General features: G+C 26.2%; 2 protein-coding genes across 5 annotated transcripts in view; both read left to right on the plus strand.

The window, feature by feature from the left end:
- The first annotated feature begins 1397 nt into the window (after positions 1-1397).
- Positions 1398-7717, plus strand: LOC112602086. Of its 3 annotated transcripts, none has more exons than XM_025350010.1 (5): positions 1398-1519; positions 2365-3287; positions 4394-4535; positions 5755-5985; positions 7165-7717. In XM_025350010.1, the coding sequence occupies exons 2-5, from the start codon at positions 2390-2392 to the stop codon at positions 7223-7225; spliced, it is 1332 nt and encodes a 443-aa protein (XP_025205795.1). In that variant the 5' UTR covers positions 1398-1519; positions 2365-2389; the 3' UTR covers positions 7226-7717. The 3 variants fall into 3 exon arrangements, with proteins under 3 accessions (XP_025205795.1, XP_025205796.1, XP_025205797.1); XM_025350011.1 differs by having other exon boundaries at positions 5755-6014; positions 7165-7249; XM_025350012.1 differs by having other exon boundaries at positions 5755-5990; positions 7165-7227.
- A 79-nt stretch (positions 7718-7796) lies between these two features.
- Positions 7797-22715, plus strand: part of LOC112602095 (bestrophin-4) — a 49118-nt gene continuing 34199 nt past the window's right edge. The window contains exons 1-5 of one of the 2 annotated variants that reach the window (XM_025350022.1): positions 7798-8534; positions 18563-18673; positions 19044-19218; positions 19645-19774; positions 21841-22079. In XM_025350022.1, coding sequence (XP_025205807.1) covers positions 8464-8534; positions 18563-18673; positions 19044-19218; positions 19645-19774; positions 21841-22079 — 726 coding nt within the window. In that variant the 5' untranslated portion in view covers positions 7798-8463. Of the gene's footprint in view, positions 8535-18562; positions 18674-19043; positions 19219-19644; positions 19775-21840; positions 22080-22715 lie in introns of both variants that reach the window. The other variant, XM_025350023.1, reaches the window with a different exon arrangement.

Raw genomic sequence — 22715 nt, forward strand, 5'->3', positions numbered from 1 at the left:
CTGATGACAACAATTGCATTTTGTCTACAAAAATAATTTCTATTGACTTATAATTTTGTTTCAAATATATTGGATATTTCTCGTGAATTTTATCTAATTATATATTTTTAAGTATATATCTACTAAGTATATTTTTAAATACACATATAACATTGAATTAGTTTAAACATAAACATAATATATCAATATATGAATAAACGAGTATGAATGAAACCGAACGCTAAAATTAATGTTTATAAAATAATAACGATACACGGTGTGTATAATAAATATTGACATATTTTTATCAAAAAGATTTTAAACTCAATGAATTGCATTAAATATTTATAGAAAGAAGACTATTTACGATTTTAATTCTGAAATTCATCATTTATACTAAAGAATAACCATATAATAACGAATTATTATTTATATTTCTTATTTCCATTGTGTTGATCAATGTTTTGAAACATATCATACTTTTGTATGATAAGTATTAAAGTATTGGTTGTAATTATTATATTTCATTTTTATTTGTAAAATATTAATTTTTTTTTAGTTATTTTAGCACTTTTATTATGCTGGTCAACTTTTTTTTTGTTGTTAGAAACAGTACATTTTAATAAAATAATTATATGAATAGAATAATTTACTATTATTTGTTGAGTATTTAAAAATATTTAATAATAACTGCTTAGTAAATAGGTTTTTTGTTTTTCAAAATTGGTTAAGTATCGACGAAGTAATAAATATTTGAAATAAGTTAAAAACGCTCCGTCCACTATAACTAACGTCCGCCGAAATCCGTCGTCCATAACAGTAATATTGACATCACGCGTTATGCGCGTGATCCGTCTCGAATGTGTTAACTATATCTGTGAAAAAATTTTAATGCACTCTTGTTATAAATTACAATTTTAATATATAATATACTCTATATACTATATGTATTATGATTATTATGTAGTACCTATTTATTATAATAGGCTTAGAATCATTTAAATTCAAAATCGCTGAATTAATTAATAATTTTTACGTGTAGGTATACTTTAACCAATCGATCAGTACATGAACAATTACATTACTTCATTAATAAATTATAATATTTATAATCAATGATTGAAATAATAGTACGTCTACCAAACGATTAAAATCGAACTATTAAGTTTATAATAAATAATTTATTATAAAGTGTTGAAAGTTCATTAACTTTAGACAAATGTCAAAATTACGTATTAAATGTATATTCTAAAAACAATTAATTATAACGACACTTCAAATGTGTTAAGAAGAGTAAAAAAGTATGCAAAAACATTTAAGCGACTAAATATAGTTGGTCGATGGTTTGTCGTCTTGGTGATGTATTATAAACAAAGTCATTATACCGGTAAAAACGCATGAAAATACCGTGAAAACAATATTTTCTCAAGATCAATAAATTATGAGAAGTTCATGTAAAAGACAAATCAAATACGCTTAGAAGTGTCTGTGTCATTGTCGGAGACGAATGTACGCGTCCAAGGTATCTTTATTAAAATATGTGAGTATTAAAATAAATAAATATTAAAATAACTAAATAATTTATTTTAAGCCATATACTAAAATAATTATAATTTAATTTAATTTTTTTGCCATATCACGTGTCATACATATAATTTTTGTTATATTGTGTAGTCTAGTGTTTATAATAAAAAATATACAAATATACAGTAATTAGGAAGTTTCAGTTACTAATACCCTTAACTTGTTAATAGTTTAAAATTATATTTAAATTAAGTAATATATTTTTAAAATAAATATAATTTGCTTATACAAAGTATATTTAAAAACAACAAAAGTTTTTATGTCCTTCTCATGATAAATATACTTATTTATATTTTTATTTATAAAAACATTTTTATTTTAGGTATTATTTTAGTTTGATAATATTATAATGTATAATTTATAATTATTAGCAAAAAAAAAAAAAAACGAAAAATAATAAAATAATAAAATAAAATATTATATGTATAAAAAATTCAAATGTAATTGATATTGTATTTTTTTATTTAAAATTTTTGAATTTTTAGTTTAAACTTTATTACTAACTAATTTTGACTCAATAATTGAATGAACATATCGATATACCCACATCATTTTAGTGCCGTGTTTTGGTTTTGTTTGTTTGAGCCAACATTTTATAAGCTATTCACGATCCACATTTTTAGAATAGAATTTTTAATTAATTTATTAATTTTTGTTTTTGTTATTTATTAATTATAATCCTATCCTTATTTTTGTTATTTAATTTAAATGTACTCAGATCAATTCTGCATGTTTGTTTAAGAAGGGTTCTATATGTATAATATATATTATAGCTAATAAAATGTATATTACACATTTTAGGTAGGTAAACTTAAAATTGTTTGGCATGTCTAAAGACGTACTAAATAAGTATGGAACAGATAGTCAAAAGTCTAAACATTTGTCAAATAACCGCGTAGATAGTCAAGATGATAAAAAACTATTGTCAAAAAAAGGATGGTTACAAAAAGATTCCAATTTCAATAAAACCGAAACAGATAGCAATTGCAGTACAGAAGTGATTTCTCGTTCTATTAATAAGCTTTTAAAAAATGAAAAAAAATCTAGACCCACAGCGAACCCGACTAAAGTATGTTTAAAACCAGAAGTTTTACATGAATCTAAAGAACAGTTTGCACAAAGAATAAAACAGGCATGGATCGATCGGGAACAGTCGAAATCATGTATTAATATTTATTTGGCTAGAAATGTTATCGAAGACCCTTTGATGGAATCCATAGAGCATGCACAAGAGTCTTCAATACAAGTAGAAGAAAGAGACTCTAGTAGAACCGCGTTAGAAGTGCAACTTCAGAACCATGCGGGAGAAGGTGAAAATTCACCAGAAGACTCTAGTGAGGAGGAAAAACCTCTTTCGGCTGCCGCGAGAAGAGTTAGGTTTTACAAGACTGCGAAACAACAGCAGAATGAAAGACAAACTTTGACCAGAGCAATGTCGGCGCCTTCGTCGAGGCAACAAATCGTAAACTCTTCTCAAGGAATTTATTCAGCAAGTTCACGAAGAAAATCCCAAGATATTCATAAATTTCCGACCAGGAAATTAAAGTCTTGTAGAAGTAAAGCTTTCCATAAAAGCATTGATGTGGATAATCGTTTGCCAAATGGTCAAAAGTTTGGTAAAAAGAATCAAAATGTCGAAGTAGTAACGATGATGTCACTTTTAAGCCCAGTTGGAAGCGATGTAGAGGAATCGTTAGCACCCGATGACGTATCCACAAAAACTGGTAAATAAATTGTTTTAATTACTAAAAATAATATAATATTTATAACTGATAAAAATATTATTTGATTATAATCGAGTTAGGTTAAATAAGTAGAAATTTAAAGCATTACATATCATTTGGTCCACAAAATACGTTATTATGGCTAATTTCTTTATTTGAGTTAAAATGTTTTGTAATTAAACTTACATTAATATTTCTAAATTAAATAAGTAGCAAAATTTTACTTTTACACAATTTAAAATAAATAAATAAGATACTCAAAGAATGATAAAAAAAATAACTACATTATAAACAAAAAGAAATTTACATTAAGTCAATTAATCATTAATAACGTAGTGATATTTAATATCCAATTAAGTACATGAAAATAATAATATAATAAAAATACATATTTTTTTTTATTAATATGCTTTTTGATAATAAATATTATATAAAATATTATACAAAAAATTAAGAACATTTGTAAAGAATATCAAGTATTGCTAAGTGGTTGTATTATCTTAATATATAGAAATGTATTAATATAATACAAAGAGATGTGTATCTATTAAAGGTAGGTACTTATGTAATAAGTTAAATGAAGCATTCAATTTTAATTTAAGGCCATTAATATTTTAAACCTATATTATATTTAGCTAAAGTAGCCATCTTAATCTAATTGATTGAAATTGTATATTTAAAATTGTTCAAATTATTGTTTTACTTATAAAATAATTTTTTACAATTGTCGAGTAGTTTATTATTCAAAGTTATTCCAGGAAGACCATTTTTCAAGCGCATATGATTATTGATACGAATTTAAATGGATTTTTATTTAAGTAGGTATAATTTATCGAACTTTGTTTTTACTTGTTGTAATGACGTTATCAACTGAAAAATAAAAATAAAGTTTTTATGCTCATGCTTACAAGTTATGCAAAAACTTTTTAAGCTATTTAATAGTTTTGAAAGAATTATTGTTGTATGTGTTTAATGAAATTAGTCAAAACTGCGTTAGTAATAACTAATAAACTACATTATAAACAATGGTTGGATTAATTCAATTGAAATACGTAAATAGGAAACAGTCATTTGATTTCTAATAATGATAATTTATTATTTTATAGTTACATTTCCTCAGTTCAATAACAGTATGCGTTATCATCAAAAATCATTTGATAGCGCAATGACATCGATTGGAAAACCAAAACTTCTTAACAATCGTGTTGGAAAATCATTAATTAAATCAAAAACAATGGAGATATCAAGGTATATTAAAAATATTTCTGTTAATATAGGATTGAATTTTTGTAAATTGTCATTTTTATTTTTTTAAGTATAATAATTTAGGTGCTTAAAATTAGATTAATTTAGGTTAATCGTAAAAATATGATTATTATTTTGGGGATATATTTTACTAATTTATTCAAATTCAAATTCAAATTCAAAAATAAATTATTGTAGATTAATTTTAAAATGTTTGAAATAACCAAGCTAATATTGTAGGATTTTATTGATTTGATTTTAAATTGATAATCTAATATAATTTGAGATTTTTCCAAACAAAAATGTTTCATCTAATTAGTAGATAACTAAATATAAAATGAAAATTACCCTTTTTATTTTATAAGGCATTAACATTTTTAAACATTTAACAATAAGTACTTGGTTTGTATTATATTCAATATTACATTTAACACAATATTAATTATCTACATGAAAAATCTTTTTTTTTTTTTGTTAAGCGGTGTAATGAGTAATGTATATTATAATATTGAGTCTAAGGATATAAAAATAATTGCATAATGTAATAACGAAAATCGTATTTTCAGAAAACAATTTTTCATGATATATGTACATAAATCATAAGATAATATCACGTGCATGTTTTCCTTTTAATAATATTAAACGACACGTTTTAGTATTTTATAGATGATACGTTGCTATTATATTATCAAGTGTAACACATGGATTATGAAGATATCTTTATTTTGTAATAGTTAAAATCGCATACATTTATTTAACGACATGACCTACATTATGGAACCTTACATATTGTATGGTCGGCATGCTATATATCCATCATTTCAATTTATTGAAAATTATCCAAGTTTTTGCAATAATTTTACTGCATGTTAACACGACAAACAATAATATATATATGTAGATTGTAGGTATTGATGTGCCCAATAATATATAAATGAAAAAAATGCCTGAATGTGATAGTAAAATTATACGCAAATAGGTATATTATGTATATCACGCGAATATCTTACCTTGTCGAAATTACCCCATCAAAACGTTACTAGTGTTTCGGTTGTACTAAACTATAGGCTATATCATTATTAAATAGCTATTATATCGTTAAACATATATCAAATTGTTTGACATAAGATGAAAATCGATAATATAATGTATGTCTCGTTTGAATTGGTAATAATTGTTTGAAGTAGTAATATTAAAATACGAATTTATCGTTTAATTTTAGGGATGATGAAGACGATGGGCCGATTGTAAAAGAGGTTGTAATCTCCAAAGTTAGTGACGACGGTGACGAAAATGAAACGCTGCAAAACGAAGAAATCGCCCAGATCGACGTCCGTTACGACGTACTCGATGGCCAACCAATGCTCAAATCCGACAAAGAGAAAGAATGTTGGGCTCTTTTCAAGAAAATGACGGCTAAAGGAGTGTCCGTCACTTTTGATACCGTATTGAGGTTCGGTTTGTGCCGAATATTATTCGAAAGTATATTATAATATAAATAGTATAATATAGTATATCACTCGTTGCTGTGCTGTTTTATACAATCTATACTCTGCAGCTATATAGGTACACTAAGCATTGGCACAACTATATGGAGAACAGAGTCAGAGAGTGCTCAAAATTTAGAACTTTTAAACTTTCGGTTTCATATTTTTTTATAAGTTCATAAAAAACAGAAATTTTAATGTTGAGTTAGAAAAAATTGTTTAACTCACAGTTTATAACTTTGAGTAATTAGAAGTACGATTATCTAATCATTATGTTAATTGGAATTTATAAAAATTAATTTAAGTAGTTGTCATCTAAATTATTCTTGTAGCATCCATCTGTTACGCGTGGATAATTATTTTTTGGTCATGCAAAAAGTAAAATATAGGATCATGACAATAGTATGCAATAAAATTGGTTTTCAAGTCTGTAATCTTTATTTGTGAATATACATAGAAAGACATCTTGCCAATGCAATAAATTTATGATTAAAGCATTCTTAGTACATTTGTGTTAAACAATAGAAAAATTAATATATGTTAACATTTTTTAATAAATACGAGTATGAGTAATATCGTTAATTATATTTTATTATTGATTTGATTTAGGTATATTAAGTTGGCTGTTTAATGGGAGAAGAAATATTTTTCATATTACGCTTAATGAATTATCCTTAAGATGATGTTCCTTAGTTGTGCCAGGCAGCCTGTACCATAAGGTGCACATATTGAATTATAAATCAACAAGGTCACTTAAGCCCTATAATTTTTAAACAGATACCTAACAATTTTAAAATAATTTTTCTAGAAAATTAGTATAGTTACTATTTTATTATATTAACTAATAATAAACAATATTAAATTGATTCTTTCGTTAGCCATTGAAAAATTATTTATGGCTTAATTTAATCTTTGTTTGGTGGAAAATGTTCATTCACATATACATAGTAGAATTAGTACTGTAATGTACCTATAATATATAATGACTATGTTTTTTTACAATTTTTTAATATGTACACAGCCGCAAGTCGTTTAGTAGATTAGGAAGGAGTGCCAATAGGCCTGCTTGCTTATTTTACCTACATTTATATCATAGAATCTTTGCAATAGTGTTTAATGAACTTTGTTATCGGTGTGTGTTTCAGAGGAATGTTAACACCGACTGAATATAGACTAAGAAAAAATGAACTCCTGTTATTTGGATAGAAATACGCAATATGTATACATTTTACGTATCACCTACCTAATACCTATCTATATTATATTAATATCATTAAATGGTTAAATGCCATTGCAGTCATTGCCGACTACGAAGTTCCTATGCATATTATATAATGTTATTAGCTTTGATTTACTAGATTTACCTATTTACGTCGTCGTTGTATAGGCTTATTTATACTATTATGTGGTAATAACAATATTCATGTATTACCTATAGCTAAGTTTAGGGCCTGTTGTACGGGGTAAAAAAAGAGAACGAAAAACGTCACCGTGAATATAATATTAATGTAATAATTTTTTAATCATCTCGTGAAATACATAAGATAAACTTTAATAGAAAAAAATGTAATAAGACGTATTTAAGTGATCATAAGTACGTCCACTGATCAGTATTAATAAACAAGCACTTCTGCGAAGACACTTAAATTATATTTCTATGTACTTATGCATTATCTGTTATTACATATTAAACTTATATTCGCGTATTATTGTATTTTAATATATTATATAAAATTGTACGTCAGCTACAAACATAATACATTTAAAGGTACCTAGGCTGCATCGTGATGATGATGATAATAATAATAATAATAATAATAATGGTAGCGTTTGCCTTACCTATACTACCTGTACCCATAATATTATACATTAACACTACACCGGTACACCATGCAGGTTTTCGATACATAAAACGATTGGAGTGATGGTGGGAGAGCAGTGAAAATAACGCATACGTAGACCGTTGATGGTCTGGCGGTTGCAGAACGATACCGACAGAAGTGGCAGAACCGTACGGACGGAAAGTCGAACGACTGATTGGCGAGTTCAAGCGCGCGAGTGTGTGTATTAGAAATAATAATAATATTAATAAAATATTAACACATATTTATATTATATTATATTAATTTTATCTCTGTCGTGTTTGTCGTTTAATTCATAGATACGTTTAAGTGTTATTCAATAATAATAATAATATATTTTTTGTTATCGTTAATAAAACCGAATAAAAATCCGTTAATCGATCTTCGCGTTTTGGTGATTTTTTTCTGATAAATCTATTCACACATTATTAGTTTTCACGGAACAACATAATTTGGTTACACAATAATTAAATGTTATGTGATTGTAATAGTTATAATAATAATTATAATAATATGTGACGATGAGTGTCCGAGGTGTTTAACTGATACACGATTAACGCGAGGATTTACGCTCTTTAAAATATGACCGTTTCGTACTCGCGTCTCGTAGCCAACGGAAGTAGTTTCGGATGTTTTGGCAGTATACTTTGCAAGTGAGTAGAAACTAGAAAGTCTCGTAGTATATTGAATTGAATTTTTTACCTATGAAATACATTAACACTTGGGACGTTGTTTGACATTATTATTTTAATATTGTTTCATGGAAGTTGTGCGAGTACTTTAATTTGTTTATGCCTGCAAGCGGCATAATATTTCTCACCTAAACAGATCGATCTAAACGATTTTATGGTACTTTTAATTGTATAGTATCATTAATTATTTTATGATAAATATAAATAATTTTTTTTAGGTTTCAAACGAGTCTTGTTAAATAATATTTTTAAAAAAACCTTGATTTTCTTTTTAATTATACGAGTAGTACCTATTTATATTTTTTTGAATCTATAGTCACATTGTTCCATATAATATTTAAAAATTTAAATTAGTAATCTAAAATATCTTTACAATATTTCTGTAACTATAGACATAAGGGGGTACCTATTTAATAATTGAATAATTATTTAAAAAAAAATATTTAATATTAAAATATAAAGTTATATTTAAGTACGTTTAATTTATTGTTAGAATTCAAAATAAATTTATTGACTGTTTAGCGATGCTAGGTAGTAGATATTAATTCTCAAATAGGGATGATAATAAAATTAAAAATACCCATTATCATTACCATGTATGCTAAAATGTATCTATAATGCGTCATATATTGTGAAATGTGAATTTATGATATAATATACTTATAGTTTTATTTTGTTTTGGATGATATTAATACGTAAAATATATTAAACAATAATTAATTTTCTTCGTGGATAACATTTTTTATAGAAAATATATCAAATAATTTCGAATAAATCAAATAATAGTATATAATACAAATTAATCTATTTAAATTATTTTGAAGTTTGTAATAATGAATAATGAATAAAAAATCATAATAATCAGAATTCGTGATTTTGTAAGTACCTACTATTATACAATACACTGCATTATTAATAAAATATTGGGAGAGTTGATATCTACGACGAAACTGGTTTCTTATCTTAGCCCTGCGGCGATGATTTTGCAGATCGATCAAAATTTATATAGGTTACATGAACTTCGGCGATAGGAAGTGGCTAAATTATTTTAAAATTGAATTTATTCTAGTTAAATTTTGAGGTCATGTTTTAATTTTTAAATGTTAAAATAATTATCTCTATCCAATAAGAATTGAAAATTTTACATTTTACTCGAGTAGTGTAATATAATATGCTGAAAATATTGTTTTATTCGTTTACAAGTCACAACTGTCGATGCGTTATATTTTGTAAATAATGTAATAATATAAATGATAGTGCATTCGCATATCTTTAAAAAATCATACTGTTCTTACAAACCATAAAATTATGATACATTTTAAAAATGTTCATTATAAAATTAAATATATTAACAATAAATATTTTGAACAGTATAATTATCATTAATTTTTAATTATACCGCGGCATGGTAATTACTTCCAAGGTTCTACCTCCAATAACTCTTTTTATATTTTTATTATAATAAAAGGTCATGGAATATGAAGGGGCATTTTTATTCTTGGTCACTCGGTTTTTATACCATCTTCGAACAAAACAAAAAAAAAATGTATTCTTCAGTGACTTTTTAATGCATATAATTATATATTGTTTTCATTACAAAGAATTGTTGTATTATTATTCAAGTGTAACAAATATAAAATAAAATATATCTCCGTTAATGATCTAACGATAGATCCTTATCATTATTACAGCACATTTTAGTTGAGTTTTGTTCAGATGTATTATTTGTATATCTAATGTATAGGTAATATGCTTGATGCATGCTTGTCCTCGTATATACTTTGCCATAGTGTCATTGTAATATACATAATATCGCGACGATATTTTATCGAAATGTCTGAATTATAACAGCTTTTTGCACTATGTATAAATACGTATAATTTTTAATTGTAATAATTATTATCAAGGTCAAGTTAGGAAAAACGTTTAGTTTTTATGTGTAGTGATTACAGAAGTACCTAGTGGTTTATATTTCATTGTTATTTAAATCGAATACTTATCTAAAACACGTTTACATTTATATTTCTATATCACTACTCTTTATACGATTTTATCATTTTCATATTGATTATAACTTAATAATTTTTTTTTAACAACTGATTAACGTAAATGCATACCAATTCTATACATATACGTATATACAGATATTAGATACGCATTATTGTGATCAGAAATCGACTTGGAGTTAAATTTCTAGACACGTGCGCTCAAATATATATGAACTACGCCCTTTTCGAAGCTTTTGTACGTTCTGTTTGAAAACACAATGGTGTTATTGTTGAACGTGATTTACTGTTGATTTTTTCCATTTTACGAAGAAACACGTGAGTTTGTCTTATGAGTTATGACCTACTGTAGTGGTACCTATTAGATAAATAGACAAACAAAGTATGTAATTAAAAAAAATAAAGCCTTCCAATATTACCTGTACGTTTTAGAAATATTTGAGTTGTAAAGAAATATACATATTGTCTTATAAATTATTTATTTTTTGTAAATTTAAGTACTATATTTTACCGTCAAACAAGATTAACTATGTTTATATCGTGATACGTTTTTTTGATGCAATTTTAAAATAATTAAACAATTTCACGATGAAAAAAAAGATAAACAAATTATTAACTAACTTACGAAATTCTTTGTAAGTATAGGTTTCTAAAATTCTTTGAACATGCGAGAAAATAGAGAAAATAGTGGAATTGTACAATTATAGTACTGCAGCATTTTATAGCCTGCAGAAGGTTTCAATTTTGAGAAATCGTCTATACTTCCAAAAATAATTTAATAGTAAGCAACGTTAAAATCTATTTTAAGTTATTTTATACAAAATAAATTTTTTTATGTAAAAATTGTTACAAAACGTATAATTTTTATTGCAAGCATTTAGGTATATGAGCAGCTATTGTTTATTAGTACCAGCTATCTAAGTTCCTAACATAGCAGCGTGCAGATTGCAGGGTTTGTCGTTTCAGGTTTCTTTATGGAATACAAAATAGGTAAATTAATTTGTCCGCATGTGCCAACTATGTAATCAGAGCCGTTCGCAAAATATATTGTATATTCTCATAATATTATTTTACGATTATCGTGATAACACCGTTGTTATAATGTACCAGGTAGGTGTCTAAAAGTATATTATAATATATGTTTCTGTACTTCATCACGAACATACGGTCAATGGATTGTATCATGATATTATACATACATATAAATATAAATGTGAGTGTTATATGTATATTCGATATAAGTACCACCTACTTGTACTCCTGCAGTCCTATAATACATGTTATATCATAAACAAATTTTCTAAATACTGCAGGATTGTAGTTATTTGTTTTTGGTTTTTAATTCGAATCAAACGACTGATAGTTGATTGCGTTTATGATACTAACCTGTTTGACTACACGGTGTTTATCAAACTGACTATCTGAGCGGCCAAAGCGTTAGGAATGTGCCTATTGTACCTTTTAAAATAGTAAGAAATGTTGGTAGAGTTATGTTAATAAACAGGGGTATGATTCAATCAAACAATTTTTAAAAACGCTATCACTAAAAGTGAAGAAAAAAAATTTATCTAAAAACGAGTCATAAATTAAAAATTAAAAAATGCAAAAGTTAAATTGAATCGGCTGTAGTATAATTAAAAAATTTATGTTGAGAAAGCTAAGTTTCATAATAATGTAAAAATCAATGCAATGTTGAAAATTTAAAGCCGATTGTCACACATACAATTGCCTGTAAAAATTAAATAATACTGTAAAATAAAATAGAAAAAAAAAATTACTTAAAAAGGCAAAATAATAACTTTATGAAAATCCAAATAAAAGTTTCAAACTTAAATTTGTAATTTTTTTTTTCCGTTTTGAACTGATGCGTCGCGGGGACTGCTTTCGCATTACGTCCGTGAAAATTTGTCATTAGATAGTATAATTCGAACTTTCTGCTAGGAAAAAATTATTTAATAATAATACACTTGCTTTACAAATTCACAGCCTATTATACATTCATGACTACCTACTTACGATATACATAATATGTATCAAATATATAAATATATTTATTAAATAAATATATTGTATAACATGTATTATAATTAAGATTATTGCTAAATATGTTATAACTAGTAAAAATAATGAAGATTTATCGATGATTCCCAACAACCATTACAAATTTTAGTTTTGTTTTGGTATACGTACATAATGTTTATATATTCCATACAAATAAAATAAGTAAGTACATCGAACAAATTGCATTTTAATTTATTATCACGTTTAAAAAGTATTCATATAGTTTTGTTTACATAAAAAAAATAGTCAATATTATATAAATAAATAATCATTACATTTGTATATTAAGGAATTACACATTTTATTTAGTGCACTATACGCGTTATATTTGTTATTAAAAATATTGTCTTTTTAAATGAAATATAATTGCATCACTATAGCCTATAGAAGTAAATTATGTCAGTAAGATATTACTTATTTTTTTTTTACTATTACTTATTTTATAGAATATCTAGTTTAAGGAATTCTTGGAAAGCAAAAAAAAAGAAAAAAGTTCAAAACTATATACAAATTCATTTGTTATTGCTGCAGATATTCTAACATATAAATATAAAAATAAAATCAATAACATCTTATATTATATTTTTCTCGATATCTGCAGGCATATATCAACTATCAAGTAAGAGTATAATATAAAATATCATTAGCTAAAAAAATAATATGAAATTTTATAATATTTTATGTTAGTAAATAAATATACCTTAATGTAACTTTTGCTGGTATTTAAATTTTGTCTAAAAAAAGAAAATTTAAAATAAATTATGTAGCTCTTTAATATACTCGTAAAAATGTATTCAAGTAATTTTTTTTATATTGGTAACATATTATGATAATTATCGGTGATCTATCGGTAGGTGTCCAAAATATGTCTTGAAATATGATATTTGATCTAATAAAATTAATTTCACTTTTGCGGTTTGGATATAAATATTTTGATAAGCATGAGTAAAATACTAATACATTGGGCTAATTGATTTTTAAGTCGGTGGTGTTCAGACATGGTTGTCTACTGTCCACTTACCCATAAAACACGCCACACTAGTTATATATATATTGATTTAAAATGTGCTTACAATGAAATTTGTGTAATGTATACCTATGTAGTTTGTAAAACAGTATTGTGTAATTAACGATGTGTTCAAAAATCATTGTAAGGCATCGTAAACAAATATACAATTTTAGACAAGGTAGGTATAAAATATAATTATACAATTTTAATACACTTAATTTCATTTTCATAATATTTTTAGATTACGTTATAGATTATTATTATTATTTTTATTTTATGTTAATATTTTTATTCATGAAACTTTGTTTTAAGCATAATTTAATATAATGTGTAACATATTCAGAGCGATTCACTATGCATACTATGTATTGCATACTCACTCTTATGATTTCCTTCAATAGTAGATTAATTCAAATTCTGATTTTTTTAAATATCTATATTTAAAGATCAAATATTCACATTTTTGAGATGATTTATTATTACTTAAGGCGTTCTGTGGCGCAATATACATTTCTTTTTTAAATTCGAGTACTCCTTTTTTTATTGTAAATTGTTGAGTGTATAATTTTTTTAAACTTTTGATGTTTACCTACTTATTTACCTAATTAAACCTCCGTTTTAATTTGAAAAATAGAAATTTATATTACCATAAAATACTATTAAGTATTAGTAAAAATAATCTCAAGGATTTGAAAATTTCAAAAATCAGATTTGAAACAACTGCATTATTAAAGAAAAAAAAGTTGAGCATGTTTGGTGAATTACCCTGTACATGATTTGACAGTATAATACTGTATAATATAATGTTATGATATAATCATTAATAATACCCTTCGTATGTAATATTTAGTTTTATATTTTTTTGTCCCGAGGATATTTTGTTTTCGCGTCTCATTTTTATAGTTACAGATCTGCAGGCGATCGAATATTGCTGTCGAAAAAAATCTTTTTATAATTAATGCATTATTTATCGTTACTTTAATACCACCGGAAACTAAAATTCGTATGACGTAAAATCCCCATTAGACATAAAGGCTATTACAATGATAATCACTTAAATTATTAACTATCTAATTTACTAATCAAAATGCTTATAGAAGGCAGACATATTGTGTCTTGAAGGAAGTAAAAGGATAATGTGTGTTCTAAAGAAATCTCGGTAATCTACATCATCTAGTAGCATGTGTGTATACCTACCGTATACATACGTACATTTGTATGATATAATTTACAGCGACGAAATGGTTAGGCATTAAGTAAAAATATAACATCAAGGCGTCCAGTATAAAGAAATATTATGAAATACGTTATGCGACATATTATTTTAACATGTATACTAAATTATTAACAATTTTAATCAACATTTCAATTCAACTGGTAAAGTGGTGTTATCTGAGTTTCGAATGATTCCAAAAGATGTAGGTTTTTATTTCTCCTCGTGTTATACGAGTATGTACTCGTATAATGTATATATTAATATGAGTTATTACTCATAATAAGTTATTGAATACATTCCGTTATACGAGTCAGTCGACTCGATTTTATTTTATTTTATTGATTTGGTTGTTTTATCAAAACCGTCACTATCGGTGTGTAAATTGAACAAATTGTAATCAAAACTTTTTACTGCAGACCAGGAAATTTGAATCCACAGCTGGAAGATTCGCGACCAGGTGAGATAAATAGCCTAGTTCACGTCTGAACGTACCGTAGTGCTTGCCTGCAGAGGGCGGTGTCCGATAGACCGGTTATATTGTATTATTATTTATTATATATTGTATTAGTATAGGATATTATGACCGGTTCTATTTCCAGTATTAAATCGTATCTATAAAATGCGGTTATCCTTTGTAGAATGCACTTTGTTGACCATGCACGCCCGTTCCGAGGCCGATACACCGTAAAATCATTGTGTACCTATATAATATTTGTGTGATGATAATATTATTATTTAAGTTATCGCCTAATTTATGTCTTCGATATGATATGAAAATAAGAGTATTTATGCAAATTGCTATTCCTGTAAAACGCGGAATCCGAAACGAGGTATCACGTTAACATATATTTTATTATTATACACAATACTACATTTGAAATTCAGGTTTTCGTACAGATTACACCTGTAATAAATATGATAAAAATAATTTAATAGTGAATATTTTCATGTTTTTGTGGGAATAGTGATATTGTCAGATTAAGGATATAATATCATTAATATTAGGTTTAAATGTGATGCACACCCTCGCTGTTCATAATTTGTAAATGAAGCAGTTGGCAGTGGTAATTTAATATCTACAAATACTTATAGACACTTATAGTATAAATTTATGATCCAGGATTACGTCTAAAAATATAAACATCGCCGGATATAGGTTATAAGTATTAAATAGGATAATTAATAATTATTTAGGAATATACATATAATTTATAAGTATACTAAATTGTATTATTATTCCTATAAAACAGATTCTAAATAGGTTAGATTGAAAATATATTAACTTAATTCGTATGGTGATCGACCTCAATACCTTATGAATCTAATTTTTAGAGTATTACAGTGATATTTATAGATAATTATATAGATTACAATCATTTAAAGTTACCTGTTTAGGTAATATTTAATGCTACCGAAGATTTCGTCTGTAATTAAATAGGTATAGTACACAATATAGGCAACGTTTAAGTTTCGTTGAAATTATTTTTCGATACCGCAAATCATCTAAACTGGTTAGCCTTGCTTTTATGTATTGTATTTATTTAGTTATAGTGCGTAGACCTAAAGAAAGTAAAAATAAAAATAAACAAAAAGTTCGTTGGATAAAAAAGGCCATATAATATTATTGCGCACTTGTAACATTACATATACTTTTGTAAGAGGCATTATGATAACAATCGATATACCCACTTAACGCGATGTTACATAATAATAAGTAACTTATATTATTATTTTAAGGTATCAGCTGTGTAGTTATTAGGTAACTTAACAATTTAAATTATTTATATATAACATATACTATATGTAACTTTTAAACAACTAAAATGGTTTATTATTAAACATTATACTTAATTATTTAAAAATTTCACATACATCGAGATTTTTCTAAAAATAAAAAAATATATCAATGAATATTATATAATATTGTTGTTAAATAATCGCGTAGACAGGTAATGTTAAATAATATTGATTTTAGTACTTGATATAATATAGGAAGTATGCTAAAATTTAAGTAACTATAATAACTACCTATATACTATTTTAATTTTGATGATAGTTTCTGGTATCAAATTGAATCTTCGGAAATCAGAAGTAAAATGTCAAGAGTAATTTTCCAGTACTTTTTTAATCAGGAAAAACATAAAAAAATTAAGTAAAAATGATAATTCCTATGCTTAATTAGTAATTTTGTTATAATTAAAAAAAAAATTAACTGTAGAAACTTTAAATTTTCATTTAGTATTTATTTAATCATTTACCGTAAATGATAACATTTTCAAAATAATTGACTCTATTTGAGTTATTTATAGACAATTTAAATCTTCTATTTTTTTAGATTGTCATAAATAATAATAAAAATTGAGGAATGGGTAAAAATTCTAAATTTATAGTCACAGTAAATTTTATAAATGTTTAAAATTAGAATTTTGAGAAAATTAATCAAAATTTCAGAAATGTATACATTATTTTAATAGGAAATTAATAAAAAATATTCTGTTGATACAATGACTTGAAAATTCAATACATGGTTCTTTCTGTTTTTCTACCTATGTATAACGTATAAGAATTCTTAAAAATATACAAACATAATTATTTTTTATAAATATTTGAATAAAATTATGTATTTCAACGATGAATAACTTTCATATTATTTTAACTATAATTATTTTGTTATAAATCGAAAACATTATTCGTGGAGCCTTAATCCTTTTAAGGTTATTATATTATTATGAATTTTTCTATAGGTACGGAATGACATTTTTGATTTATTTTAAGATATTATCTATTTATAGGTATTATGAATCTGTTTTTACTGTTTTATGGTATTAACAGAAAGATGTTATTAAATTTCGAGTTATATAAATTGATACAATATGCTATCATGCTATAAATATACATTGGTATAATAATTAAATAATAATAATATAATAAATGCAATACTTTCGGAAAAATATATACTAACTTACCGTAATATTAATGTAAAATAAATTACTTTAATAGCTATATTCAAAAAACATATCATGAAATATAGGTACTAAGTGACAGATCGTCTCCGCTTAAAATCGTTTTTTGTTATAATTGAATTTATACTCAACCCACCCATAGCAGTGATCTTCTCGACACTCAATGTACAGTAGTGTGGAACCCATTTGTCTATCTTTTTTCATATTAAAGTGCTATCTAGAAAAATAATCTGATCACAAATTGATCTGAATACAAATCACCAATTATTTTATTTTAATTTAAATACACTTCATAAGGCATGAAAATACTCTAATATAATATAAATATATAACTATATATATATTTTATATATTGTATAATGTTATGTACCATTTATAGCATTAAGTACGAATGCAATTTAAGTTTGTAAACAAATGTTTTCAACTTTATTAACCTTACTCATCAGTCATCACTAATCACTGTAAAATAGGTAACTCGTTCAATCAGATCCAATAAACATTTATGTACCTAGTAGATAAGTTCTAATTTCTATATATAAAATAAACAAAAAATTAAGTTATTGATTGAAACTTGAATTTTAAATTACTTACTTGTAATGATAATTAATTATTTTATCAATCGTACATTTTTATTATTTATATTTCAATACGGAAATGTAAATAATTGATATACATATTTAATAGTTTTTTTTTTATATATATTCGACGAAAAATAATAATTAAATTGTTTTCAGATGGCGAGGAAGCGTTTACAAGCTTGTATGGAGGGAATTAGCAGCCTATTTAATGGTTTATTTTGCCATAAATTTAGCATACAGGTTTGCATTCACCGAAGCCCAGCAAAAGTATGTTACAACATTAAAATAAACAGTATATTAAACGGTATTTTAAGGCAAGCGTTTGGATTATTAGTGAATTCTGTTTGATATACATAGTTAAAATCTTATATAATACGGCTATTTATAGGCAATTAGAAAATAAAGTGATTAAGTAGGTACCTATATAAAATATTGATGGTATACTATATACCTACATTAAATTATTATTATATAAAGAATGTTTTTATACGAGTATATTATTAATAATCTAATACCTAAGTTTATAATCACCAACATTCCAAACCGTTGGCACTATTCTATAAGTCAATCATTATACTTAGAATCCGTTGTAAGGCGATAGAAACATTAAATTGATGAATTTTTATTTTATTTTTAGATTGTTCATAAAAATCCGGTGTTACTTGGCCGGTCATTCTGCAAGTGTCCCGTTGACGTTTGCTATGAGCTTCTATGTCGGTTTAGTGGTAAAACGATGGTGGGAACAGTATAGGTTACTACCTTGGCCGGATACGTTGGCTCTTTTTGCAAGTGCGGCGATTCCTGGGACGACAGTAAGTACCTATTTAATATAATTAAATATAATATATACAAGAACACATATTACACATACCAACAGACTAGTATCATTATCATACGTTTAATGTTCATACGTCTTAATAGTCTATAAGATAAATTTAAGATCTGGGGATCTACGGAACGTACGGGACTTAAAATTACGGAGTTTCCAAATTGTTGAATATATTTATTTTACTCAAAGATTATATGAAGCTGCTGATGATAAAAATATAGGAATGCATACATTAACTATTTTTCATTAAAAATTCAAACGCAAACAGCGTTTATTCTAATAACTTATTACATTTTCAAAGCGCATTTGATTTATTTTTAAAAGATTCATGCAAATTTTAAGATTTTGTTTTATACGTAGGGCATCGAATCTCTAAAGCACTAGCTCATGTCACTATTGTTTATTTCAGGACGAAAGAGGGCGACTAATGAGGAGGAACATAGTAAGGTACGCGGTACTGGCATATGTTATTACTTTGAAACAAGTGAGCATAAGGGTGAAAAAACGATTTCCTACATTACAACACATCGTCGACGCCGGTGAGTACTCATTCTTGATGTGTATATATAAAACTGCAAGACGTGCCGTCTGAATATGTAATTATATTTAAGTAGGTACATAAACGGCCAGCGACAGCCTACATTATAATAAACTATATTCTAACTATGTTATCAAATGTTTTAAATGACTGAGACATTGTTTATTATCGACTCGATTAATAATTATCTATCCACACACGTGGTGCCAGAGCCTTAACCGGTTTTATTTTCACGCATAAGACCAACTAGAACCTGTTGAATATCAATTTATTCAAAGAATGTACGACTGTTACGGGTCTCGAAGTGGTTTGAGAATTGGATCATTCCGTTGATTTACATAGATCAAATTGTTTGAACAGTCTTTTAATTTCACGACGTAGGCATAACTATGTATAATACCTATGCGAGAGAAATATTATAAACTGTACGTCATTCGTCATCACTCATCTTTCGTAATAACCACTAGAGCAGATTTTAGTCCTATGTTATATTAGCATAAGGCGAGTATCTGATCGCAAATATAGTTTTATGCCTTTTGCATATTCTATGCCTGCAGCAGATTTGGAAGTCTCAGCGTAAATTTACTGTGTTAAAATGGAAATAATATAATAAATAAATATTTATATAGATAACTGGTGATTCGTTCAACTAGGTACTAGCTACGCTTATTTTCAAAGTCAATTTTTGTATATTTGAAGGAAACAAATTGTTTATATTATACTATAAACTTGATGTACCTAAGTAATAGAGAAGATGGATATTTTTGAAAACATTTAGACCATTTAGTGTTATGTTTAATGAAATTAATCCTATAATATAACATATTACGTAGGTTAGGTTTTTTTTTTTCAAAAATACAAAAATTGATGGAAAATAATTTTTATAGTTATCTAAAAATGGATAACCCTGTAGAATGCGTACAGGTTAATTTTTTAACAATGCCCAATAGTGATAGGTAGGTAGTGTTGATGCATTATGCTCGCAAGGCTACAAACAGTAATATACATATAATATGTTAGCTACACTTTATATATATATATATATACTACTGGGATGGGATCGTTACGACTGGATTGGTTTTAACAATAACAATGGTCAACTGACATAATTTTATCGTGTCATTTTTAATTCGATCACACATCATCGTCGCACCGCGAATATATTGTAATGCACTCGCGTATATTACTAATATAAAACACACAGAAAACAATACAAAGTTTATTCGATAATTGTCATCGTATGGTCATATAACTTCGTTAGTTGAACGTCGTTCTTTATTATAATACGCCTCAGTGTCTCTCCGGAAATGTACACAAACACGCGTGTTACTTCTGTATAGCCATTAATCAAATATCACGTCCAAGTTTGTGGCAAAACTTTCGTTTGATAATTTATTGATCTCAGATTAAATGGATTAGTCTTAGTCCTGCGAAAATATCTATATAACCAGCCCAATACTGCGACAGCTATAAAGCGTAAAATTAGTATACGGCGTGTTCTTTGTTTCGTCCTCGTGACCTTTGAATCGGGGTGTGACGTGTATGTGTATTTTATTATTGTTGTCCACAGAATCATTTTTAATACACAGTGGATTATAATAGATATTATAATATTATATAATATTAATAGAAACAAAGTTTCAAGGATTTTTATATCTGAATTAGTTATTTTTTAATGAATGCGAATTTTGAACTTGTGCCAATGTTATTGTTTTACAACTACTTAAATATTGAACCTTAATTTTAAATCAATTGTTTTTATTCTTCTTCTTTAAACTTGCAATATATTATTATGTACTCTTTTACACTAGGTATTATTGATTGTTCGTACAATTCATTTTATCTTATTTATTTATATATTAATAATCAAAAATATTTGAGGGTTATACGGTTAAAATATTTTATGCAAATAAAAATATAATATATTTTTATGTTTAATATATTATACATTTTCCACCAACCGACCGTTCGATAAATGATCATGTGGGTGTGGGGTTATGGTTAGGGGTTGGAGTCGGGAGGTGGGTCTATGTTGTTGAACGTGTAACGAATTTGGACATGACACAGGAATCATGTTGGAGAGCGAAAAAAAAATCGTGGAAATGATGGACGAGAGAAGCCCCATGTCCAAGTATTGGATGCCGTTGGTATGGGCGACCAACATCATAAACCGAGCTCGCAGGGAGTCGCTCATATCCAGCGACCAGGTGGTCCAGACGCTTCTCGTTGAGCTGTCGGACATCAGGCGCCGACTGGGTTCTCTGATCAGCTATGACACCGTTTGCGTGCCGCTCGTCTACACACAGGTCAGCATTTTGCCAATACCCTACCGACTATACCTATTTATATAAATCTATTCTGTTTAGTATTTTATCGTTCTTGATTCATTTGTGTTTTCATTTCATTATAAAATATACATTTTGTTTTTTCCTAGTCACCTGCTGATTTTATGTTTTCATTTTTCTTAAATAATAAATCACGTCAATTCAAAAAGCATTTAGTCGTTTGATATAATTTTTTTATTGAACACTTGTTGCTAAAATTTTCGTGAGTTTGTTATAAAATATTTATTACAGATAATAAAAAAATTATAATATTAATAATTTCAGCAGATCTCTTGGGAAAACTTGACATGATATTCATTAATAATTTAACTTATTAATAACCGTAGTTATTTCATTTGTTTAATCGTAATAGTAAAAGTGTTGATTTCTTGGTGTGACATTATTTATATTCTTTTTGTAATTTATTTTTATTAATGTTGCTTAAGCTTTGCATGCGCATGTTAACACTAACAGAAAAAAAAAAATGCACGTTTAATTTGGAAATTAAATCGTTAAGTGCATGATACCTATTAGATTATTATTATTTATTATTTACTATTTATCAACGTCGTATTATATTAAAAAGAATCCCGATGATCCTAGACTCGTCACCTACAT

This window comes from Melanaphis sacchari, unplaced genomic scaffold (genome assembly GCF_002803265.2).
Source record: "Melanaphis sacchari strain LSU unplaced genomic scaffold, SCAv2.0 Contig81_pilon_pilon, whole genome shotgun sequence".
NCBI classification, from domain to species: Eukaryota; Metazoa; Arthropoda; class Insecta; order Hemiptera; family Aphididae; genus Melanaphis; species Melanaphis sacchari.